This window comes from Gopherus flavomarginatus, chromosome 19 (assembly GCF_025201925.1).
Source record: "Gopherus flavomarginatus isolate rGopFla2 chromosome 19, rGopFla2.mat.asm, whole genome shotgun sequence".
NCBI lineage: Eukaryota > Metazoa > Chordata > Testudines > Testudinidae > Gopherus > Gopherus flavomarginatus.
The window spans coordinates 12,549,453-12,574,150 of record NC_066635.1 but is presented as its reverse complement, the minus strand read 5'-3'; the positions used below and the strand labels follow the sequence as shown (position 1 = coordinate 12,574,150).

The 24,698-nt window shown below is 45.3% G+C and overlaps 1 protein-coding gene across 4 annotated transcripts in view; it reads left to right on the top strand.

Moving 5' to 3' along the window:
- LOC127037648 (S-adenosyl-L-methionine-dependent tRNA 4-demethylwyosine synthase TYW1-like) overlaps positions 1–24,698 on the top strand; it is a 130,577-nt gene that overhangs the window by 85,161 nt on the left and 20,718 nt on the right. For all 4 annotated transcript variants that reach the window (XM_050929648.1, XM_050929649.1, XM_050929652.1 and 1 more), the window contains one exon: positions 9,738–9,848. In XM_050929648.1, coding sequence (XP_050785605.1) covers positions 9,738–9,848 — 111 coding nt within the window. The remainder of the gene's footprint in view (positions 1–9,737; positions 9,849–24,698) is intronic.

Sequence of the window (24,698 nt, the reverse complement as noted above, 5' to 3'; positions counted from 1 at the left end):
TGAGTGGGGCGGGGCCTTGGGGAAGGGGCAGGGTGAGTAAGGGTGTTTGGGATTGTGTGATTAAACAGTTGGCAACCCTAGTTGTTCATCATAAGTAAAATTCAATAATGAATGAAATTTGTAACTGTCATAAGTGCTCTGGCTATCTAGAAATATACTAAATATAGAGCTGTTATAAATAACTCAAAGTATGTGGATGTAGAAAACTACATTTGCATTGTATTGCCTAGGGAATACTGACCAAACACATTTGTAAAATCTACATTGGTATGTCAGTTTTATGTTGACAGCATACACGCAGAAGTCATAAAATACTCTTTTTGGAAGACTGTAATGTAACACTCCTTTATTTCTTAGAATCAGGACCCTTAACATGCAAGAACCGAAAAAACAGAGACAAAGGAGGCTGCTCACTAATGCAGAGTCTCGCAACTCATCTCACCTTGCTCTGAGCTGACTCTTTGCAGACTGACTGCTAAAGAACCAGAGTGTACTTTTCCTTACAGGGGCCCAGAGTCTGCAAGGAGTACAAGGAAAACTCCTGAGAATTTAAAGTGGCTGCTTATCATTTTAGCAGTTTTCAATACTACCCAGTCAAGAAATATAAAAACACAAAATAGATCTGTTCGTGTACTGCAAAGAGACTAGTTTACTGTAGAAGGAACTCCTTGATTTATGCATCTGGTTTTGTTACTGGAATGAAGCAAATCTAAAGAGTTTTCCCTACATGCTACTGAAAAAAACCTTCATTATCTCCATGAGATTGTTAGTGTAAAAAATAGTCCTCTAGGAGTTTGTTGTTCAGTTTTTTGAGAATAGTGGACCAATAATTTGTAAAACGCAGTTCCCCCTCTGGAGCCGTTTGTCAGTAAGAATGATTTATAATTGCTGATGAATGCTCTCATATAGTCAAGGATATATTATCTCAGCGTACCAGATTGTATTATATCAAGGATACACTTTATTTCAAATGTGGCAGCTCACATTCTTAGGTAGGCAGACATTATAACATATTAGTAATTTTCTGAAATCTCAGCTCTCTTTCAATGTATTGATTTTAAAGTTGATCTGACTCTTATGGCTCTGAATGGATTTGCTTCAGTATGCTTTACTGCTTATTTCTTCTGCTACACTCTCAGCTGTTCATTAAGATCTGAATCAGTTGGTTATCTAATCTACCTTGATTATAACTTTGTGATGATGGGAACTATTTTTTTTCCTTCTGTAATTATGCCCCATGACTGTAGAATGCACTTTCCGCTGCTGTTGATAATTGGTGGTCTAGGTCGACATTTTAAACCAGGCTATAGGAATGTTCCGTATGTTTGCTGCTGCTTTTAATTGTTGCTAATTATGGATGTTTTCATAGAGCTGAATTGTACACTGCCCTCAACTCCCCCTGTGAAGGGTGATTTAGAAGAGTTGTGTTTTGTATTACTGGAGCAAGTTAGAACTATTCATTGGCATATGTTGTTTTCTTTCTCCAAAGTGACATGTTTGTGTGTTCCTCCTAGATGCCATTTCTACAACTTTTAATTTCCTGATTTAGCTTGGTCTGTGTCAGAGGAATTCCATTTAGAAGAAGAGCATAAAGTTTTTTGCAGCCTTTGTCAGATTGTGCTAGTTCCAATAAGCAATGTTAAGTGGCGCTGTTCCCTGTGTCATTGATTTTGGAGGTTGGTGAGCATAGATTTTTAAATAAAACTTTTGCATTTTCACTCCCTCAAATTTCTTCTTCTCAACTGGATTATCACTTGGACAACAGTCTGTTAGCTTGTATTATTCATAACATTTTAACTAGAGTTACTGTGATAGCTGTCTGAATTGAAGTACTGATTGCTTTTCCTGGGAACATAAGGCATGTAACATTAGACAGTAAATGTTAACATTCCAGTGTGTTGGATTGTAAACTCTTAAAGTGTAAAATGTCTTATTCTATGTTAGTTCAGTGCATACTATGGTGGGGTCTGTACATAAGAACGGCCATACTGGGTCAGACCAAAGGTCCATCTAGCCCAGTATCCTGTCTTCCAACATTGGCCAATGCCAGGTGTCCCAGAGGGAATGAACAGAACAGGTAATCATCAAGTGTTCCATTCCTTGTTACCCATTCCCAGCTTCTGGCAAATCATCACTGCCCACCCTGGCTAGTAGCCATTGAAGGGGTCCTTATATGGTGACCTACACCTACAAACACTAATAATAGTATGATAATATGTGGCTATTTTTGCTTGGGTTAGTGCTGATGATTACATATAAGGATTGCTCACATGTAACGCATTGTGGGATTGGGCTCTTAGTCATTTTTATATACTTTTTTTTTTTTTTTTAATGAAAATGTGAGTGAGATTAGTTTTATATTGCCCTCTGGATGTACGTTACTTCAGTTGCAGTATAAATTCCTGATGCTAGTTAACTTTTTTCCTGTCCCTTTGGGCAAGAGTTCAGTGTTCATCTGTTTCTCTCAGAGCCACTAATGATTAGCTAATATTTTTTTTCAACAGTTGGGTTGTTAAAATGATCGATAATATACGCTGACTGCAGTTATTAAATATCAGTCAGCTCTCCCATTTAAAAAGTACTTTTCCTATACTTGTAGCAGTTTCAGTTTCACAAAGTGGGTGAAGTGTGTCAGACTTTTTAAAGCAGACAAAAATTTAGATGTGAATGTACCAGTTGAGATCTAGGTGACAGGAAACAAAACAACTAATCTGTACAGTACTTCATTATTACAGAAGGAAATCTGCATGGGCATAATGGGTTTATCACTTTCCCCAATATAAATTAAAAAAATATTTAATTTCCTTTATGTAAAATCCTCCTTCCAGTTTCAGAATTCTGTGGCTCTCCTTTAATCTTTACCCTCAATTAAAAACACCTCCTGTCATCTCTTACTGATGCAATGGGCACTTACACAATTTCAATATTCTTTTTTATTAGATTTACTCTAATATATACTTAATGGTATTATAAGGTGTTGATAAATTTTGGGAGAACATTTTACGGGCTTTTCCCAAGGATCTTGCTACAAACAAACAGTACTCAAGTGGATAGCACATTCCAAGTAGATACTACAGCTGTGCATGATGTCTTGTGGGTTGCACTTGTTTCTTAAATCTTTGGTTCTGTCCTGACCTGTTAACACTTCAGTTAGGCTAAGGGGCATGCTACCCCTGCTCCATATAGTGGCAATTACCATGATTTTGCAAAGAGATTCTCACCCCATTTGTGTCTTGGCTAATTTTGTTTTCATTTTTATTTTGTCATCATTAACATACATGACGTTTTCATTCATGTATTAACAAATATTATAATTCTTAGCCTGTATTTGTTTACATTGAAAAGATGTTTTTGTGTTTGGTCAAATTCTGTGCATTTTTGTTCAGATTCCCCAAACTGCTAACCATATCTCATAAAATCTAGCTGATCCTGATATAAGGCTGTCTGTCTTTTCCCCCTGTCTAACGGATTTCACATACTTCATTTTTCCATCTCCATGCCACTAATATTGGGGAATCTGTCCTTTTCCAAAAACGGGCTGTTGTGGATCTGGCTTCTGGCAGTAGTTGTGTTTATCAATGTGTCCTTCCTTGAGCCAATAACCTCCTTTAGACTGTAACCTAGTAGAATTGCTAAAGGTTCTGTGAGTAGCCTAAATGGAGTGGGTAGTTTTTATTGACTGGTATTCAATGTGCCTATTCCAATGGGGATTACTGAGACTGTGATGGAAATCCATACAAACGGGCGTTTCCACATTTTAATGAAAAGTTTCTGTTGGGGCTTTAACCTCTGGACAGGGTGGTATCTTCCTTCTCTGAGTCACTAAAGATATGTGCATGTGTATTATCAGAATGTTACATTTTCTGCACACACAGCAGAACTGCACTGGGCCCTGTTCTTCTTGTTGTTTTTATATGACATTCCAGCGTTACTTCTAGACTTAATTCATGCAAGGCACACAACTCACTGATTTCTTTTGGAATGTATTCTTCCTGACTTTGGCCCTTTGCATCGGCGAGCTTGTATTAAGAGCCATTAGTTTACTTAACATTACGTTGAAGCTACACATTTATTTTCCAGTCCCAGCTGACCCTTGGGGAGCAATTTCTGATTTAATTGGTGTGACAGTCTGTACTCCTATGTTCACCCTTTTTGTGCAAAGTATGCCTTGTGAGGTATCATTTGAAAACTCATAATCTGCTGTACATTATTGTGATGTTTAAATATGTGTGGCACCATGGTATGTAAAGTTATAAAATTCTACTGTGTGACATATTCCAAATATGGAGAAACAGCTTCAAACCAGTTCCCCAGAGACAAAAGGCTAGCCAGCGTCTCAGCCACGTATCAACAAAATCAAATGGACTATTACCTGGTTAAGTGGTCATTCTTTGGCAGGAAGAAGGGTACAAGTTAAAAAAAAAAATTGCATAGCACCAAAGAAAACAGCTTGGAGGTTCCTGTCCCCTAGACCGCCTGTCTTCTGAACCTCAGCTGGAAATGGTCTTCAAAGGGAAAAGAGAACTATAAGAAATGGGAAGAGATGCCACAAAATACTCCTGCCTTTCTCTCTGCCTATAACAGCCACAACACCTGAAAGACAAAGAGACAGCTTTGAACTAGGAGTGGGGTTCTGGCTGGAAGGATTCCAGCCAGTGACACTGTAAAAGCATGTGGTGAGGGGCATTTTTGCTTTACATTTACTTAGCTTGTTAAGTTAGAGATTAGTTGGATTTTACTTTTTAGTTTCTTTGTAACCAGTTCTGACTTCTATGCCTCATTACTTATAATCACTTAAAATCTTTCTTTCAGTAGTTAATAAACATTTATTTTTTTATCTAAACCAGTGTTTGGATTGAAGTGTTTGCGAACCTTCATCTGAGGTAACAGGGTCTGTGCATATCATTTTCTATTAATGAAGCAATGGACTTTCTATGAGCTTGTATTATCCAGAAACAAAAACGGTGGGCAGTACAAGATGCATATTTCTGGGGGGGGGGAGAGTCTGACTGGGGGTTTGCTGGTGTGTCGCCCTGTAATATAATACGTGACTGGCTGGCTAGAACACTCTTGTAATATAGCTGGGAGTAATTTACATGCTAGAAGCTATGTGGGAGCAGACCAGGAGTGGTTGTTCTCACAGCAAAGCAGTGTAAAAGGTACCCCAAGTTAGAGAGTTGAGGGACACAGCTGGTCAACAGTCCAGATTGTACCCTGGGTAATGTCACAATTGCTTAAAAATGGTCAGGCATGCAATCCAGATGAGATTTTACTGAAGTTAAGATTTTTTCATAATCTTTGGTTTCCTTTCCCACCAATAACCTTGTAAAAGATGCTGTATCTTTAGCATTCCCATTGTTCTTTCTCTCTTTTTAATAATCCATTTCATGACCTTGCTATTATCTCGCCTCCTGAACTTTCTTTTTGCTACTTCAGTTATATCACAAAAGCCTTCACCTTACCATTGCCAGAAGGCAACAAGGTTATGAACAATGGAGGGCTTTGGGGAGGACAGATACTTCATTCATGCCAAACCCTGGGCTTAGAAATCATTCCTCCTTCTTGATGTGCCAGGATACTTGTCACATGGACTAGAGTCTTTTAGAAGTGATATCACTTATTAAAGTAAATTAGATTAATGTTATTATTGTGTCTTCATTGATTATCTCAGCTGTTACAGATGGGCTTTCTACGCAGTGTAACTAGTCCAGAATTCGGCAGCTAACGCGCTAGCTTTCAACAGGGATGCTGTTGGTTTCCTGTAAAATGTATATTATTCTCAGGTTTCTTCTATAAGTTTTTGTGTTAGCTTATTATATCAAATTGTTATTGATTCTTTATATGCGAGGTCCTCACAGAGGTGTATCCCTTCAAGGACTTTGTGGGTTCAGCTTTTAAGGCTAGCAGTAACATTTTTAAAAGTGCCTTAAAGTCTGATTGAAAATGAACAGTAATTAGGCTGCTAAGACCCAGCTGCTCAAAGGTCTCCAGGCCCATAACTGCCTTTGATTTCAATGGGAGCTAGGGGCATAGTTACCTTGGAGGGTATGGGCCCAAGTCACTTTAGGCACTCTTGAAAATTTTACCCTTTTTCCTTGTGTACCGTGATGACTTTCTGAGGCTTTGTGCTCATAATGGGCAGAAGTGCTGGGACATAAAGGGCTGGATTTTTAAAGGTATTTAGGTGCCTACAGCAGCAGGTAGGTGCCTACCTGCATTTTTAGGCACTTTAATGTCTTTAAAAACCTGGCCCAAGATGTTGTTAAATATTAACTAAAGAAGCAATCAGTCTTCAACCTTTGTTTTCAAGCAGTGGCACCCTGTCTGGTTTTGTCTGCTGGTCCTTTGTTAGTAATGACAGGTTTCAGAGTAGCAGCCCTGTTAGTCTGTATCCACAAAAAGAACAGGAGTACTTGTAGCACCTTAGGGCTCGTCCAGACTAGGGCGAGAAAATTGATCTTAGATACGCAACTTCAGCTACGTGAATAACGTAGCTGAAGTCGAATATCTAAGATCGAATTACTCACCCGTCCAGATGGCGCGGGATCGATGTCCGCGGCTCTCCGTGTTGATTCCGGAACTCCGTTGGGGTTGATGGAGTTCTGGAATCGATATAAGCGTGCTCGGGGATCGATATATCGCGTCTAGATTAGACGTGATATATTGATCCCCGAGCAATCGATTTTAACCTGCCGATACGGCGGGGTAGTCTGGACGAGGGCTTAGAGACTAACACATTTATTTGAGCATAAGCTTTCGTAGGCTACAGCCCACTTCATCGGATGCATAGGCTGGAACATACAGCAAGAAGATATTTATACATACAGAGAACATGAAAAGGTGGAAGTACACATACCAACTGTAAGAGGCCAATCAAATGAGATGAGCTCTTGTCAGCAGGAGAAAAAAATCTTTTGAAGTGGTAATCGAGATGACCCATAGAAGGTGTGAAGATACTTAACATGGAGAAATAGATTCAATTAGTATAATGACCCAACCATTTCCTGTCTCTGTTCAAATCTAAATTAATTGTATCTAATTTGCATATTAATTCAAGTTCAACATTCTTTCTTTGGAGTCTGTTTTTGAAGTTTTTTTGTTGCAATATTGCCACCTTCAAGTCCGTCACTGAGTGATTAGAGAGGTTGAAGTGTTCTCCCACGAGTTGAACACATTTAGTATATTCTGTAATGAACTGGGTAGTGTGTATGTGTACAACTCACCTAAACTGAATGGAATCAGGATGGCTTATGAAATTCTGCTGTAGGCCCTGTAATGCTGACAGCTAGCGGAGAATCTTTTCCAGTTCAAGTAGTAAAGGCCTGATTCTTCTGCTCCAGAAACATTTGATTTCTCTCCCTGATGTTCCTGTGAATTTCTGGCCGTGGTATGCAGGCTACTGACAACTGTGAAGTCTTAGGTTGCCATGGATTTGTTGCATTAGCTTTTCGAAGTAAGCCGGTACTCTTGTAACATTTTACAATGTACTCTCTGCCAAAGATGTAAAATGAGTTAATCGAAAAAACAATTTTGCTGGAAAATTGCTCTATAAATAATGTTTTATTCTACCAGCTTCTGTTTGGAATATAGTGAAAGATAAAGGAGCTGGGGGAATAAGAGGGCAAATGAGCTTTCTCGAAAAATAAAAGTAGACCCTCGCCTTATCTCATAGTTAAGTGGCTTCCTACTTACAAAAGGGTTGTTGCTAGTATCTGCTTGAACAAGCTTGCCCTAAGAAAGGGACTAGCAAGAAGAATTTTTGCTATAAGCTGGGGATGTATCAGTTGGAAGTGACAGAGGAGAAGAAAGACCTGGGTGTATTGGTTGATCACAGGATGAGCTGCCAATGTAATATGGCCATGAAAAAAGGCTAATGCAGTCCTAGGATGCATCAGGCGAAGTATTTCCACGAAAGACAAGGAAGTGTTAGTACCGTTATACAAGGTACTGGTGAGACCATTTCTGGAATACCGTGTGCAGTTCTGGACTTCTGTATTAAGAAAGATGAATTCAAACTGGAACAGGTGTAGAGAAGGGCTACTAGGATGATCCGAGGAATGGAGAGACTCAGAGGTTGACTTGTTTAGCCTAAACAAAAGAGGGCTTAGGGGAGATGTGATTGCTTTCTATAAATACATTAGTGGGATAAATACCATGTAGGGAGAGGAGTTATTTATGTTAAACGCCAATGTGGGCAGAAGAACAAAGGGATATCAGCTGGCCACCAGCAAGTTTATGCTTGAAATTAGATGAAGGTTTCTTGCCTTCCAAGGGAAGCAGTGAGGGCAAAAAGCCTAAGTGGCTTCTAGACTGAACTGGATAAGTTTTTATGGAGAGGATGGTATAATGGAACTGTCTACAATGAAATGTGGCCCATTGATGACTGCTAGCAGCAAATATCTCCAGCGTCTGGTGATAGGACAGTAAATGGGGAGAGCCCTGAGTTAATACAGAGACATCTTTCCTGGGTGTCTGTCTGTTGGGTCTTGCCTATGTGCTCAGGGTCTTAATTATTGCCATATTTGGGGTTGGGAAGGAATTCTCCCCCCGCCCTTGTCCCCAGGTCAGATTGGCAGAGACTCCAGGAGTTTTTCACCTTCCTCTGTACCATGGGCCACTTGCAGGTTTAAATCCGTGTAATGGTTCTGTGACTTGAGTCTTTAAACCATGATTTGAGGACATCAGTAACCCAGCTAGAGGTTAGAGGTCTATTACAGGAATGAGTGGATGAGGTTTTGTGGCCTGCAATGTGCAGGAGGTCAGACTAGATGATCGTGATGGTCCCTTCTGACCTTAAATCTATGAGTCTATAAAAAATGAAGCTGCTGAACAGAATCACTTTATTCTTAAGAGACGCACAGGGCCAGTACTATGCATGAGCGTGTTTACTGTGGCCATCCTAGGAAATAGATTAGTGCGATGAGAAATCCCAGTGCTTCGGTAGACTGTTTCATCAGTTATTGAAGAGAGCAGCTTTGTGAAGAAAGATTTTGTGGAGAGCAGGTAGAAACCTAGACATAGTGGTGGTGATGTGGTGATGAGATTCAGAGCCAGGATAGAGTGCTGCTGAGGAATTGATGTTGGTTTATTTAATAGTATTGCAAATAATAAACACTATTTTTAATGGTTTATAGCACAGTCTTTATGGATTAGGTTGTGGATGGTACACACAAATATTTTTGGTACCAATTTTAATTGTCACTTTTGTTTCCAATAAATTGCGTAACTTGTCACAAGGGAGCTTTTTCTGCAGCAATAGTGAACATAGTGTACCATAGCAATTGTCAGACCCAGACAGATGAAGGCTCCCTCTAGTCTAGTTGCTAGTCTCCATTACTGGCAATGCCGCATGATTCATTTTCATGAAATAAAATATCCGTATTGCAACTAATTGTGAAATGTCATACCAAAAGGGAAGAAACATTCTTGATTTCTGCTGGAACCAAGTGATATGTCCTGCTAATTCAATACTCCCATATGTAATTGCGTAGGGAGAGAGAGTGTTAGATGCAGTCATTTTAGATCAAAAGTTAGTTCATGGAGCATGGGTTATTCCCTTCATGATCTAGATTACTGCAGTCCTCCCCCCAGTACTTGGAACTAGGATTCTACAATAAAAAGCTTTTTCTTTTTTGGTGATAGTTTGAAGATTGTGAATTACAAAGTAGGAAACCTCAGTGACTCATTAAGTGGAGTGCAAAGCAAGTGTCACTGAACTGAGTTTTTCTCTCTTTCAGCAACAGCGCACAGTGTATAGACTGACACTGGTGAAAGCTTGGAACGTGGATGAACTCAAAGCCTATGCTGAACTGGTGTCCCTTGGTAAACCAGACTTCATCGAAGTTAAGGTGAGCTGTGAATCAGTTCTTTTCCACTGCATAGTGTCTATTTTTTTTCCTCTCCACTTTCTGTAACACAATAATTCAAGATTACATGAGCACTGAGAAAATAAATGACACAGGCATGGCTTTCTCACCACAAGGAGGCGCACACTGCTGTATGGCAGGGACTTCTGTCTGGGAATGTGCGAGCCTCTTGTACACACTAGCACAGAGGTCCCCAAACTGTGGGCATGTCCCCCTCGGAGGGCCCAGAGGAATGTCTGGGCATGTGTGGCTGCTGGCCCCTCATTCTGCTACTGAACCCATGCCTGGAGCGCCGAACCTGTGGTCCCAGCTGCCAGCCCTGTGCCTGGGCTTTGCTTTTGGCCCCGCCCCAGCCTTGGCCCCCTTACCCTGTCTGCACCCTTCCCCTCCCCGAGTTGCTGCCCTACTCCTGGTCCCAGCTTGGGGAGGAGGGCATGGACAGGGGTAAGATGGGGGCACAAGGTAAAAAGTTTGGGGACTACTTCATTAGTACAACCAGGCACCGCTGCCAGTGAGCCTGGTAGCGGCCCCAGTGGGCAGGGCTGGGATAGTACAGCCATGTCAGAGGAGTTGGCTGGGATGGGTGTGGACTCCTGCGTACGGTGGCCTGACATGCTGCTGCTTTTGCCGCTGTGTTCCTGGCCCAGTCACTAGCCATGGCCCTGCTGGTCTCGCTCATCATCGCTAGAGTCATCCAACTCCATGGATATTTGCTTTATATCTGCGGATATAAATTTTGTATCCGCACAGGACTTCAGGCACAGTGCCACCTGGCATAGAGATGGTATGTGGGCCAGAGTGTCTCATGCTTGTGTGCTTTAAGGGGTTGCAGCATGCATTTTGCCTATCAATAGCAGACTCTGCACAGAGCCCGAAAGAGGTGGGAAACCTTCTTGGGGCTTCTCTTATTCCTCTTGTCTGCCCCTGTACATGGCCCTTAATTACAGCTGGTTGAAAATTTTCGCAATGTAGAATTTCAACATCAGCTGTATAGTTCTTAGGGCATGAAAACGACTTGTGCATTGGCTTTCTCATTTAAAGGTTTTTTTCAGTGTGCATGATACTGTACATGAAGACAGTAGCTAAGTTAGAAGACAAAAGTGGACAGTTCAACACAATAAAACACAAATAATTGGTTAGCGTAGTCACCTGATAAAAATTAACTATCCGCAAACTAGGCAGATCTTGCAATAGCCTCCATTTTTCCACTTGAGTCATCACAGAGCTTTTCTATTGAATTGTGCTGTCCTGTTATTTTAATGCATAAGAACTGCAGCAGTGTGTATGTCCTTAAAAAAATAAGCTTAAATATGAAGCACCCTATTACTTACAGCATTTGCAGGCAGTGCCCATTCAAGATGGGATTTTTCTTTTCCTGAGAACTGCATTGATCTTATCACTGTCTGAACCGAATGGCACAGCTGTCTATGCATCAGCGGAACATTTTTAGATTTGGGATGGCATTTCCGTCTCTTTAAAATGTCGTGAAATTTTCTGACACTTTCCTGGAGCTGAGATTTGCTTGACACTTGATTTGTTTTGTTTAGATGGACTGTAATTTGTAGTCAATGAAGGACAAACACTTCCTCATGGGTTTTTCAGTGGATTTTTTATTTTTAGTGCCTTTATTTTGGGGCAGGGTTTTTTAACCCTTTTCTTTCATCTTTCAGTTCTTTAAAATGAGTGTAACATTTTAAAGAAGGTAAATGTTATGCTCCTTAGGAATAAAGCAGCTCACACTAAATTTAGCATTAGGTCAACCAGCAACCTTATTTCTTCCATCCAGTTTTATTCGCCAGTTTCTGCTAAACAGCAATATTTTAGAAGTGCAGAGGGATTGGCTCAGCGGGGAAGGCACAGTAGTTTTCTCCAATTACTGTGCTGTCTCGCTGAATGTGATCACATGGTATGACGAACTGGGAAAGTTCTTAATGTTTTCTCTGAATACTGTATTGGTGCCTCAGTGTCCCCATGGCAGTTCTTAAGTATCTGGTAGAGCAAAGGGCCAGTGCACCTAAATGCCTGACACTCTGTCTCCTAGCAACTGATGGCCTGGGCCCCTCCCCTGCAAAGGTGCCAGCTGAAGGTGTTGGAGACAAAGGGATCAGGTGACCTCCTGGCCCGGGAAAGGGGCTGAGGAGAGAGGAGGGGCTGGGAGGGGTTGTTAGTCTGGAGCTGGCTGGGGTCAAGGGGGGAGGGCAGACCTGGGGGTCTGGCTCACTGCCCCCCAGAATGGACCCAGCCGAGGGGTCCGGTTCGCTGTATCTACAAGCTCTGTTTTAGAGACTGTTCCTGTCATCGAATAAACCTCTGTTTTACTGGCTGGCTGAGAGTCACGTCTGACTGCAAAGTGGGGGTGTGATGCAGTAGGGACTGTCTGTGTGGGGAGTGGGAGAGCAGGGGAGGACTTTAGGAGATGGACGAGGCCAGAGCCTGTAACCTGAGCTAGGTAAGGGAGGGGAAAGGTCAACACCTTTGCCCGGGAAGGGGACAAAGGAAGGGAGTGGCAGGAGGGAAGCAGTTTGAGTTTGGGCTTGGGGCTGTGTGGGCGGAATTCAGGGTATCCTAGCTAGGATCCAAGCACCCTGAAAGCCCAGAAGGACTCGGTGGAGGGGTCCTGACTGTGCCTGCAAGCTCTGCTGTAACCTGTGTTCCTGTTGTCCAATAAACCTTCTGTTTTACTGGCTGGCTAAGAGTCACTGTGGGTCCCAGGAAGAGGGGTGCAGGGCCGGACTCCCCCACACTCCGTGACAACTGGTGGCAGCGGCGGGAGATACTGCACCCCGTGGACGGCGCTTCCTGCAGTAAGTGACTGGGGAGCAGTAAAACGAAGGGGTGGTTAACCCCTGGGAGTGTGTGCCCAGTGAGAAGGACTTTGGAGTAACAGGGTCCCCCGGGGGATTGCAGCGAGTGGTCCCAGGGGCGGAGGAGTCTGCAGCTCGACCCTGGCAGAGAGGTGGTGACCTCACGAAGGGCTGGTGCACTAGGGGTCCCCCTGGAAACCGTGGGGAGCGGCGAGCACCCCAGCCTGTGAGTGGCCAGCAGGAAGATGTATGCCAAGCGGCGCAAGTGTGACCTGGTGGAGCTGTGTAAGCAGAGGGGGCTGCACCCAGGGAGGCTCAGCAAGGACCAGCTGATTGCCCAGCTGGAGCAGGGAGACCGCATGAATGAACGGAGCCCTGTCTCTGAGGGAAGCAGCCGAGCAGATGCAGCGCAGGCACCAGTGACTGTCCCTGCTGGGAGTGGTCAACCGGCAGACGAGGGCTTCCCGAGACCCCCCCTTCCTAGGCGTAGAGGAAGGGCGGGGAGGAGCCCAGTGTATACCGAGGGCACCGTGACACCCCCGGCCAGCAGGGGATCCGCCCGGCGAAGCCCACCCCCCAGCAGGGGATCCTCCCGGCAACGCTCGGCATCCGTGGAGCGGATGCGGCTGGAATATGAAAGGGAGCTGAGACGGGAGGAGCTCGAGTTAAAGAGGCGAGAGCTGGAGGAGAAGGCGAAACAACGTGAACATGAGCGGGAGGAGAAGGAGAAACAGCGTAAACATGAGCTGGACCTGGCCCGGCTGAGGAGAAGTGAGGCCCCGGCTGCGGTGAGTGAGGGGGGACCCAAGCCTACAAAGAGCTTTGATAAGCACTTGCTGCCCCGGCGTAAGGAGGGGGAGGACATAGATACCTTCCTGACGGCCTTTGAGAATGCCTGCGAGCTGCACAGGGTTGACCCTGCAGACAGGATCGCAGTTCTCACCCCCTTACTGGACTCCACAGCCGTGGAGGTGTACAGCCGACTGAAAGGGGCAGAGGCAGGGGACTACAAACTGTTCAAACAGGCCCTGCTCCGCGAGTTTGGGCGGACTCCTGAGATGTACCGGAAAAAGTTCCGGAGCCAGCGTAAAACCCGTGAGGTTACATACCTACAACTGGTCAACCGGGCGCAGGGGTATGCCCGCAAGTGGACAGCTGGGGCCCAAACTAAAGAGGACCTGCTTGACCTATTCATACTGGAGCACCTGTACGAGCAGTGCCCGTCCGACCTGAGGCTGTGGTTGATGGACCAGAAGCCGGAGAACCCGCAGCATGCAGGCCAGCTGGCCGACCAATTTGTGGACAGTCGGGCAGGGGATGGCAGGGAGGAGTCTCGAAGGAGCAAGCCTGCCTCAACGCAGAGAGAGAGTCATCATGGGACCTCCCAAAGGGGGCCTATGGAGAACCCCCCCAAAAGGGGAACATCCAGCGGCAGGTCCCTTCGACCCACTCAAGGGGACCCACGAGATATGGGCTGCTATCGCTGTGGCCAACAAGGTCACATACGGGCCCAGTGCCCCAAGCTCAGGGACAGACCAAGCAGACCCAACCCGCAGAGGGTGGACTGGGTAAAAACCCAATCGGAGGAGGGGCTACATTCCCAGGAAAGGGGGGTTGGCAACATACCACCTGTGGATGCTCCCGGTTCCGGGTTTTTGGTTTACCGGGTGGGCGCGGGGCTGCCCCTCCGGAAAGAGTGCATTGTTTCCCTGGAAGTGGATGGGAGGAAGGTCACTGGGTACTGGGACACGGGCGCAGAGGTGACGCTGGCCCGGCCCGAGGTGGTGGCCTCAGATCGGATGGTGCCCGACACCTACCTGACCCTGATGGGCGTGGGCGGGACCCCATTCAAGGTACCCATGGCAAGGGTACACCTGAAATGGGGGGCCAAGGAGGGCCCCAAGGATGTGGGGGTACACCAATATTTGCCCACTGACGTGTTAATGGGAGGGGACCTTGAGGACTGGCCTAGTAACACCCAGAGTGCCCTGGTCGTGACTCGTAGTCAGAGTCGGCAAATGGCACTGCACCCCGAAAACGGGGAAGGTACTCGACCTGAGGTGCAGGACCCTAACTCAGGGAGCGGGGAACGCCCAGGGGCACGGTGCAGAGAGGCTGCGGCCTCAGACCCAGCCAGCAAGAGAGAGCCGGTCCCCATTCCTGTCCCAGCTGCTGAGTTCCAGGCCGAGTTGCAGAAAGATCCCTCCTTGCGGAAGCACAGGGACCGGGCTGACCTTAGTGCGGTACAGACCATGAGGAGAGGTTGCAAGGAGAGGTTCCTGTGGGAGAAGGGGTTCCTGTACCGAGAATGGGCTCCCCCAGGGGAAGTAGAGTCATGGGGGATCAGGAGGCAGCTGGTGGTTCCCCAGAAGTTCCGTCACAAGCTGTTGTACCTGGCCCATGACATCCCTCTCGCAGGGCACCAGGGAATCCGGCGCACCAGGCAGAGGCTGCTACAGAACTTTTACTGGCCTGGGGTCTTTACCCATGTCCGACAGTACTGCCAATCCTGTGACCCCTGCCAGAGGGTGGGGAAGGCCCGGGACAAGGGGAAAGCGGCTTTGAGGCCTTTACCCATCATAGAAGAACCTTTCCAGAAGATAGCCATGGACATAGTGGGACCTCTCAGCAAGACGACCCGGTCAGGGAAGAAATACATCCTGGTGGTGGTGGATTTTGCCACTCGCTACCCCGAGGCGGTGGCCTTGTCCTCTATCGAAGCAGACACAGTGGCAGATGCGCTGCTGACAATTTTCAGCCGGGTGGGGTTCCCCAAGGAGGTCTTAACGGACCAGGGGTCCAACTTCATGTCGGCCCTGCTCCGGTCCTTATGGCAGAAATGTGGGGTCCAGCACAACTGGGCCTCAGCGTATCACCCCCAGTCCAACGGGCTGGTAGAAAGGTTCAACGGGACGCTGAAGATGATGCTAAAAACATTTATGAACCAGCATCCGCAAGATTGGGACAAGTACTTACCTCACCTGCTGTTTGCGTACAGGGAGGTACCCCAGGAATCTACTGGGTTTTCACCTTTCGAACTGTTGTATGGAAGGCGGGTGAGGGGGCCCCTAGACCTGATGAGGGACGAATGGGAGGGGAAGGCCGCTCCCGAGGGAGAGTCAGTGGTGGAGTATGTCCTGACCTTCCGGGAAAGACTGGCCGAGCTCATGGGCCTGGCCAGGGAGAATCTGGCCCGAGCCCAGAGGAGGCAGAAGGTCTGGTATGACCGCACAGCACGAGCCCGTACCTTCGCCACCGGGGATCAGGTGATGGTTCTTATCCCCGTGAGGAGAAACAAACTCCAGGCCGCTTGGGAAGGGCCCTTCAAGGTTATCAAGCAACTGAATGAGGTAAACTATGTGGTGGAGCTGTCAAACCGGGCACATCACCGTCGGGTGTACCACGTGAACATGATGAAACCATACTATGACAGGGGGAATGTGGTGTTGGCCGTGTGTGGACATTGGGAGGGGCAGGGAGATGACCCCTTAGTGGATCTATTCCCTGGGACAAAAGCTGGTTCCCCCCTGGAGGCGATTCCCCTCTCTGAGCAACTGACCCCGGGCCAGCACGCTGAGATCAGAGGGGTGCTGCATCTGTACCGACAGCTGTTTTCCAACCAGCCTGGACGCACTAATTTGACTGTCCACCGGGTGGAGACCGGGTCACATCCCCCTATAAGATGCTCCCCTTTTCGGGTCACTGGTAAAACTGCCCAGGATCTTGAAAGAGAGGTCAGGGACATGCTGGCTTTGGGGGTGATCCAGCCGTCTTCCAGCCCTTGGGCCTCGCCAGTGGTGCTAGTCCCCAAGAAGGATGGGTCAATCCGGTTCTGTGTGGACTATCGAAAGCTCAATGCCATTACCGTATCTGATGCCTACCCTATGCCCAGGCCTGACGAGCTCTTAGACAAGCTGGGAGGTGCACGGTACCTCACCACTATGGATCTTACCAAAGGCTACTGGCAAGTGCCGCTGGACACAGATGCCAGGCTGAAATCGGCCTTTATCACCCCTCTGGGGCTCTATGAGTTTTTGACCCTGCCCTTCGGCCTCAAGGGAGCGCCAGCCACCTTCCAGCGCCTGGTGGATCAGCTACTGAGGGGGATGGAGAGTTTTGCCGTGGCGTATATTGACGACATCTGCGTCTTCAGCCAGACCTGGGAGGACCACATGTCCCAGGTTAAACAAGTCCTAGACCGACTCCGAAAGGCTGGGTTAACAGTAAAGGCTGAGAAGTGCAAGGTGGGGATGGCTGAAGTATCTTACCTGGGCCATCGGGTGGGGAGCGGCTGCCTGAAGCTGGAACCAGCCAAGGTGGAGGTGATCAGAGACTGGCCTGCTCCCCAAACCAAAAAGCAGGTCCAGGCCTTTATTGGGATGGCGGGGTACTATCGAAGGTTCGTGCCCCACTTCAGTGCCATAGCCGGCCCCATCACTGAACTGTGCAAAAAGGGGAAGCCAGACAAGGTGATCTGGACTGAGCAGTGCCAGGAGGCTTTCCGGGCGCTGAAGGAGGCTCTGGTTAGCGACCCAGTTCTGGCAAACCCAGATTTTGACAAACCCTTTATGGTGTTCACCGATGCCTCAGACACGGGACTGGGGGCGGTGTTAATGCAGGAGGATGAAAAGGGGGAGAGACACCCCATCGTGTACCTGAGTAAGAAGCTGCTACCCCGGGAACAAAGCTACGCGGCCATCGAGAAGGAATGCCTGGCCATGGTGTGGGCCCTTAAGAAGCTAGAGCCATATCTCTTTGGGCGACACTTCACCATATACACCGACCACTCTCCCCTGACCTGGCTGCACCAGTTGAAAGGAGCCAACGCCAAGCTCCTGAGGTGGAGCCTGCTCCTGCAGGACTATGACATGGACGTGGTCCATGTGAAGGGAAGTGCCAACCTGACAGCGGATGCGTTGTCCCGGAGAGGGGACCCTGAACTTCCCCATGTCACTGGGCAGAGTGACCCCGCTCAGTTCAGTCTCGAAGGGGGGAGAGATGTGATGCAGTAGGGACTGTCTGTGTGGGGAGTGGGAGAGCAGGGGAGGACTTTAGGAGATGGACGATGCCAGAGCCTGTAACCTGAGCTAGGTAAGGGAGGGGAAAGGTCAACACCTTTGCCCGGGAAGGGGACAAAGGAAGGGAGTGGCAGGAGGGAAGCAGTTTGAGTTTGGGCTTGGGGCTGTGTGGGCGGAATTCAGGGTATCCTAGCTAGGATCCAAGCACCCTGAAAGCCCAGAAGGACTCGGTGGAGGGGTCCTGACTGTGCCTGCAAGCTCTGCTGTAACCTGTGTTCCTGTTGTCCAATAAACCTTCTGTTTTACTGGCTGGCTAAGAGTCACTGTGGGTCCCAGGAAGAGGGGTGCAGGGCCGGACTCCCCCACACTCCGTGACAGGGGGTGCAGAACCTGGTGGCTTCCCCAGGACCCCGCTGGGGTGGACTCGCTGTGGGAAGCGCACGGAGGGACAGAGGATGCTGAATGCTCCAAGGAGAGACCCAGGAGGTGAAGCTGTGTGAGCTTCTTGCCCTGAACAAGTCTGCTCTAAGGGAGAGGAGGCTCCCCAAAGTCCTGCCTGGCTTGGTGGGGAGCAGTTCCAGAGCATCGCCCGGTGACTCCGTGACACATGGTTTCTTACTTCCAAGAGTGGGACTATTGTATTTTGGCCTCCGTTTCCTCTTGGCTGGTAACGAGACAAGGTGCATCCCAACACGAATGAGAGAGACACATTTGCGACCACTTATACCCCAGTGAAATAATGCCAACATGGAAGGGCAACACCTACACCTTTGTTTTAACAATAATGGCTTCTATCTACTTAGATTATTTTCCCCATTCGTACCTGAGTTCTGGCTGTCTGGTATGGGTGTGGGGATGATAAAGATCTCAGCTGAGGTCAGGGTCCCACTGAGTTATGTTGTTTGAATGTACAATAAGAGAAAACACTCAGTGCTCCAAAGACTGCTCTTACAGTGTAAATAGGCAAGTCTGGAGGGTCAGAGAGAGGAAGTATAATTATTATCAACCCAATTTTACAGATGGGGAACTTGGCTGTAGAGAAGGGAAGTGACTTGTTCACGGTGACGCCAGGAGTCTGTGGCAGGCCTGGAATCTAGATTGTTCCAGGTCCTAATCCAGTGCTTCGACCACGAGACCATGTTTCTGCTAGTGTATGTTGCAGAGAGGCTAGCACTATGTCTGTAAATATAGGTAGCCACAATAATTTCAGTGCCATCTTCACCAGTCTCTGAGCTCAGTCATATGTGTGTGATCAAGTGAGTGTGCAGACTGTCATTTTGGTAATGCTGATAAAGCAAAGTCCCATACTGTTGAACAAAATGAAAACTGTTTACACCTCTACCCCGATATAACACGAATTCGGATATAATACGGTAAAGCAGCACGCCGGGTGGGGCTGCGCACTCTAGTGGATCAAAGCAAGTTCGATATAACATGGTTTCACCTATAACGCGGTAAGATTTTTTGCCTCCCGAGGACAGCGTTATATCGGGCTAGAGGTGTATTTCAACCTGCTATGTGTCTTGCTGGTATTCTAGTATAGGGCTCTATCCTGCGAGATGCTGAGCACTTCTGAGAGATTTTGAGTGCCTTCAACTCCCATCTTCCAGCTCATCTAGGAGCAGAGGGTGCTCACCTCCTCCCAAGAGTTCTGCAGGGTCATAGAGAAACGAATGGTAGAGGAGTGATATGCCTTTTGTGGTGAATCTGTTCTGTAGGAGTCTAAGCATGAGAAAAACAAGAGAACTCTGGGTCTGGGGATGTGGACAAAATTAGCCTGGAAAAGGGCTCTGGGTCCTGATGAAAGCCACCATAGGCTGGATGCAATGCCCAGTAAAATCAGTGTCTTTCCATTGACTTTAATGAGGTTTGAATAAAGCCCCAAAACTCTCGATAGGAATGTGAGTGCTTCCTATAAAATGCTGCCGCCTGAGAATCTGTAGTCCTGAAAGCAGTGGCCCTGCACTAAAATGCAGGCTGTCTGTTTTGAGTTACGGAGATAGGTGATTATCTTATGATGCAGTTACTGAGCCAAACCCACTCCAACTGTCACCTTGTTGCAGTCAATGAGGTCTGCTGGGGATGCATTTGACCCAGGAATGTAATCCAACAGTTTTGGCAATACTATGGGGATTAAGTGCAATGAGTCAAAGTTTAAACTCTTAGCAGCATGGATGTCATGTAGTACTGAGAAGGGATCAGATCCAGGGGCTCTGAAAATCGCGGAGTCCATTCTTTCTTTCTGCACTTGCTGGGTACAGTTGTACGTATTACTTATAGTTCTTAGGTGCTATTTAACTTCTTGATGTCACTCCTGCTGATAGACATAGGGCGTCTGTCCTTTAGTGCAGCTATATTTTTGATAGTTACACCGAAGAGAGGACGTACAGAACACCTGTGACGTGATAACTTTCTCTCAAATCTTTTCTTGATTTACAAGGTATTATTTTTAATCCTTTGGGAATAAAGTAGATTGAAGAACTCATTGGGAGACCAAGAGTCATAATAGTCTTTTTTTTTCCCTATTTACTCTAGTGCAATGGGTTCAAGAAAGGAGACCAAGAAAAGAAAAAGGAATTAGGTCCTGTAGAGCATCTGCTACAAAATGAGGCTTCATCTCAGTGGGATTTTCCTGGTTAAATACTGGAAATAAATTATGTTCGTTTTAAATGAATGTAGCTAATCCCCTGTTGCTCCAAAAACACTCTTGGGGTGTAGTGGAAGGTCAAAAGATCTAGAATCTAATTCTGCTCTCATTTACACATCTTACATTGGTGCAACTCTGTTGAACCCTATTCTTCTCTCACTTAAACTAGTGGAAACTAGAATTAATTTTGTTGTTGGCGACGGTTACCCTTGTGTAAAACCTGTGGGTCAGGAGAATGAGGTTTATGGAGATCAAAATTAAGAGATCCATATAACAAAAACACAATTACTGCATATTTTAATGCCATAATAGGACTGTTGCACTTTAATTCAAAAGTGATTTGTGTATTTAATCTATCGAACATGCAGTTTGGCTTTTTATCGGTGATATATCTTATCAGATTTTTTTCCTGGGAAGCCACCAGTTTATATTAATAAGCACACAGTATCTTGCTTTTTTTTTTCAAATCAAGTGCATTCATAGATTCATAGCATTTAAAGCCAGAAGGGCACATTAGATTGTCTAGTCAGATGTTCTGTATGTCACAGGCCATTAAATTTCAACAGGTTTAACCCTACATCGAGCTCAACAACTTATTAGAGAAGCCTGTGTGAAATTTAATAAATGGTTTAATGTTTAGATCCTTAATAATTCATTCCAAAGATATGGAAAACATGTGTATATGCAGTAGATTAACTTATTTAAAAATGCACTGGTGGTGCTACCGGTATGAAGGCCAGATAAGCACGCAGAAAACAAATACACCTCTAAATGGCGTACAAATACACCTTACACATCTGTTACACTAACATTCCAAATTGTATCTGTGCCCTTGTGTGCACTTACTCCAAACCTCTTTCTGCAAACTGACAGTAGCTTTCAGACAACATGTGTGGGAGTGCTCATGCGTACGGACCCTCTTGCAGCTCCGACCCTGATTTTGCAGACCGTTACCAGTCAGTGCAGTAAACCTGGTGATTGTGTTTGCATGACCCTTTGTACATCGTTACTAAACAGACACAAACTTACCCAGGAACAGTTCACCTGGGGAGCAGGCTGGCACTAGTAAAGAAAGGCCCAATTGTGCAGCCCTGAGAACGCTTGATTTTGGTAGGTTCGCGTAATGAGGAAAGCCTCTAGGATCAGGCCCGTAACTGATCCTCTTCCTTTGTCCTCTTTGTATTTAACCAATTTCTTTCACTTAAAATATTGGGCCAGATTCCCAGTTACCCAAAGGTTATTTGACACCATGCTGCTACTTCAAGGAAGAGCTCTGGCAGGGTAAAGGGGCGTTAAGTATAAATGAGACTCAGGCCCAGTGTGTATAATTTCCAAGAGCCTTTGTCAAATCAGTCTTTTGACCACTGCTGCTGCATTTGTCTAGCTCTATCCTACATCACTAAATGCATACATATGTGCATAACTCGATTTGTATCAGACATCCTACTGAAGTCAAGTCACTTATTCAAGAGCTTCAGGTCAAACACATATGAACATTTTAGCAGGAGATTGTATTTTTAAAAACAAACCTTGAATTCTAGATGCACCCTGTCAGGTAGTTTGGGCTGAAAATTTGGTCATTTAACAAAATCTAGAATCAATACACGTTTTCATGATGTGAGAGAGAGAGAACCTAAAGCAGGTTACTTTTTTATTTTGATTTAATCATTCCCTGCATTCTTTCTTTTTGCAGCCCAAACATTGTGGCATTGTGTTGGTGTGTCAGTGTGTGAAAATAACCGGAAGCCAATCTGAAAGACTTGTCTGTTTTCATTGTCTAAGCCAAGAGTAATGTATAAAGTAAATAGCAGGTATAAACCATGAACAGTGATGTAGATATCTGAAAGTATTCGTTATCATTAAAAGTATTATTATGGCACAACTAATGTAAAGCCAAATCTGGATCATGATTTTTTAACACTGTCACCACTTAATGCTAATAGAGTAAATAATAACACTTACATAATGCTTTCCATCTGTGGATCTGAATGCTTTGTAAAGGTGGATAAGTATCATTATCCCTATTTTACTGATGGGAAAACTGAGGCATAGAGCCTGGTCTATGGGCAGGTGTTTGTACAAACAAACCAGATTTTGAACATGATATCCTTTAGAACTTGATAATTGTTTTTTCTTTAAATATCTATGCAGTTCACATTCATGGAAGTAGCCTTTATATTGTGGTTACACTTTATGACTAAACCACTGAATTATTGGGTTGTCAGATATAATTGATGCAAATAAACTGATGTCCAATCAACTTGAGCGTGAATATAAAAAAAACACATTTCAGTCAGGAGTAGCTGTGTATTATAGCTTTAGACAAGATAGAAATCCCAATAACATGCATTTTTATTGTAGAGTATTTGATCCACCAGCGGTCAGTTTAAGGTAATTACATTTGCCTTAGGTCAAGAGTGCCCAAATTTCTGAGCAGTAATCCAGTCTTTCTAATAGTAGGTCAGCCACATTTTGATGGCAGCACTTTATTCTTTTGTCATTTCACACAGTATTCTGTTTAATGAATTTATAATCAGTGGTCTAGTAGATAAGAGAGTTCTCTTGTTCATAATAATTAAATTGGAAGGCCTGCAGTTTATTTTAGAAAAGAAGCAAAGCTCTCTCATTTTTAGTTCACAGGTAATCTTCTTTCACAGCCATTTGGATTAGAATGATTCATGATTGTTCAGGTCCTTGGAAAGGATCCAAATCTCAATAGAAGAAGCACTCTGGTGACTGAGTGAGCACCAGACAGCACTCCTTTTTGTGTTTCTCATTCACTGTAGTTACAACCAATCTAGCACAAGAATGATATAAAATCAGTGGTGAAAATTCAGCTCCATTACACCTGTAGGTAATCCACAGTGAGTTCAGTGGAGTTACTCTGGATTTACATGCGCAGAACCAAAAGCACAAATTGGCCCGAGTATTTAAGACACTTTTGAAGAGGTTTGGTTTTCAAGGTATTTGTCTGAAAGCTGTTAGTATAATTAGCATTCTGAAAACATGCATATTAAAGACTAATTAAGAGAGTGTCATTGATGTTTCCACTACAGAGAAGTTTATATATAAGCTATTGTGTATAATAGGACTGTTTCCTTTTAGTGGTTGGCTTCTAAGTAATCGCTATTTTCAGGTATTGCTGAAAAATATAACAAGACTGCCCTCATCAACCATGTATGTTTTAGAGGCATTGTTGGCACTGTTAATTAGCTCAAGTTTTAAGAAGTTGAAAGCTGATGTGTTTTCGTACAGTGTGTTGCTAAGATGATTTTCAGTGTGTGTGTGTGTGTGTGTGTGTGTGTGTGTGTGTGTGTGTGTGTGTGTGTGAGAGAGAGAGAATTAATCAACCATCCAAGTACTTGGTAATTCCATTTGCCACTGCGTCCGCTTTGCTTGTAAATGATATCTTTGAAGTTTATTAAAGGAATGAGTCATGTTGTAGCTTCCTAGGAGTTTTTACCCCCTCTGTAATCATACATTTTTCATGCTGCTCAAATCATAATCTGCATAATGAATGAGGGGAAAATATTGCTCTACAAAGCTGTCTCTATACAGCTGAGCCTTTGAGAGATATATTACGTTATTTGGGTATCTGGTTGCTTTTATATAGGCATGTTTAAAATCTCTTCAAACTTCCAGTGCAGGGTTAAATTAATGTACTTTCCTGTTCGGTACTCCCTCTGTGTCTCTTCTGTCTTGCACAGTGCATCTGTTACCTCACTGGTACTGAGCTACAGTATGCTGCTTTAATATCCTTCACTTGGGTAGATTAACAGAGGCAGTCCACCATAAATTAAAAATGTGAAAAATAATTGCTTCCAAAACTTGTATGGTTTCTAATTAATGTGATTCCACTTCTTCTTAAGGATGTTTCCACTATCCTAAGAGTCTCCCCTGCTTGTATGTTTCACTTGCCCCCATTTCAAGCCTTTGCAATGTAAGGACTTGGCCCTCGTTTTAGTGCTCAGCTTCTTCAACTTCAGTACCTAGATTTTAAACTCTTTGGGTACGTCTACACTACCCATCAGATCAGCGGGTAGTGATCGGTCTATCAGGGATCGATTTATTGCAGCTAGTGTAAATGTGATGAATCAATCCCCGATTGCTCTGCCCTCGATTTCTGTACTCTACTGTGCTGAGAGGCAGAAGCGGAGTCGACGGGGGAGTGGCGACAGTTGACCCCGCGCCGTGAGGACGTGAGGTAAGTCGACCTAAGATACGCCGACTTCAGCTATGCTATTCTCCTCCCTCCCCCCCCCCCGTTTAGCCCAAGCCTTTGAGGTAGTGACTGTCTTTTTCGCTGGAGGTTTGAAAGAACAGGTTAGACAAACACCTGTCAGGAATGGTCTACTTATTACGT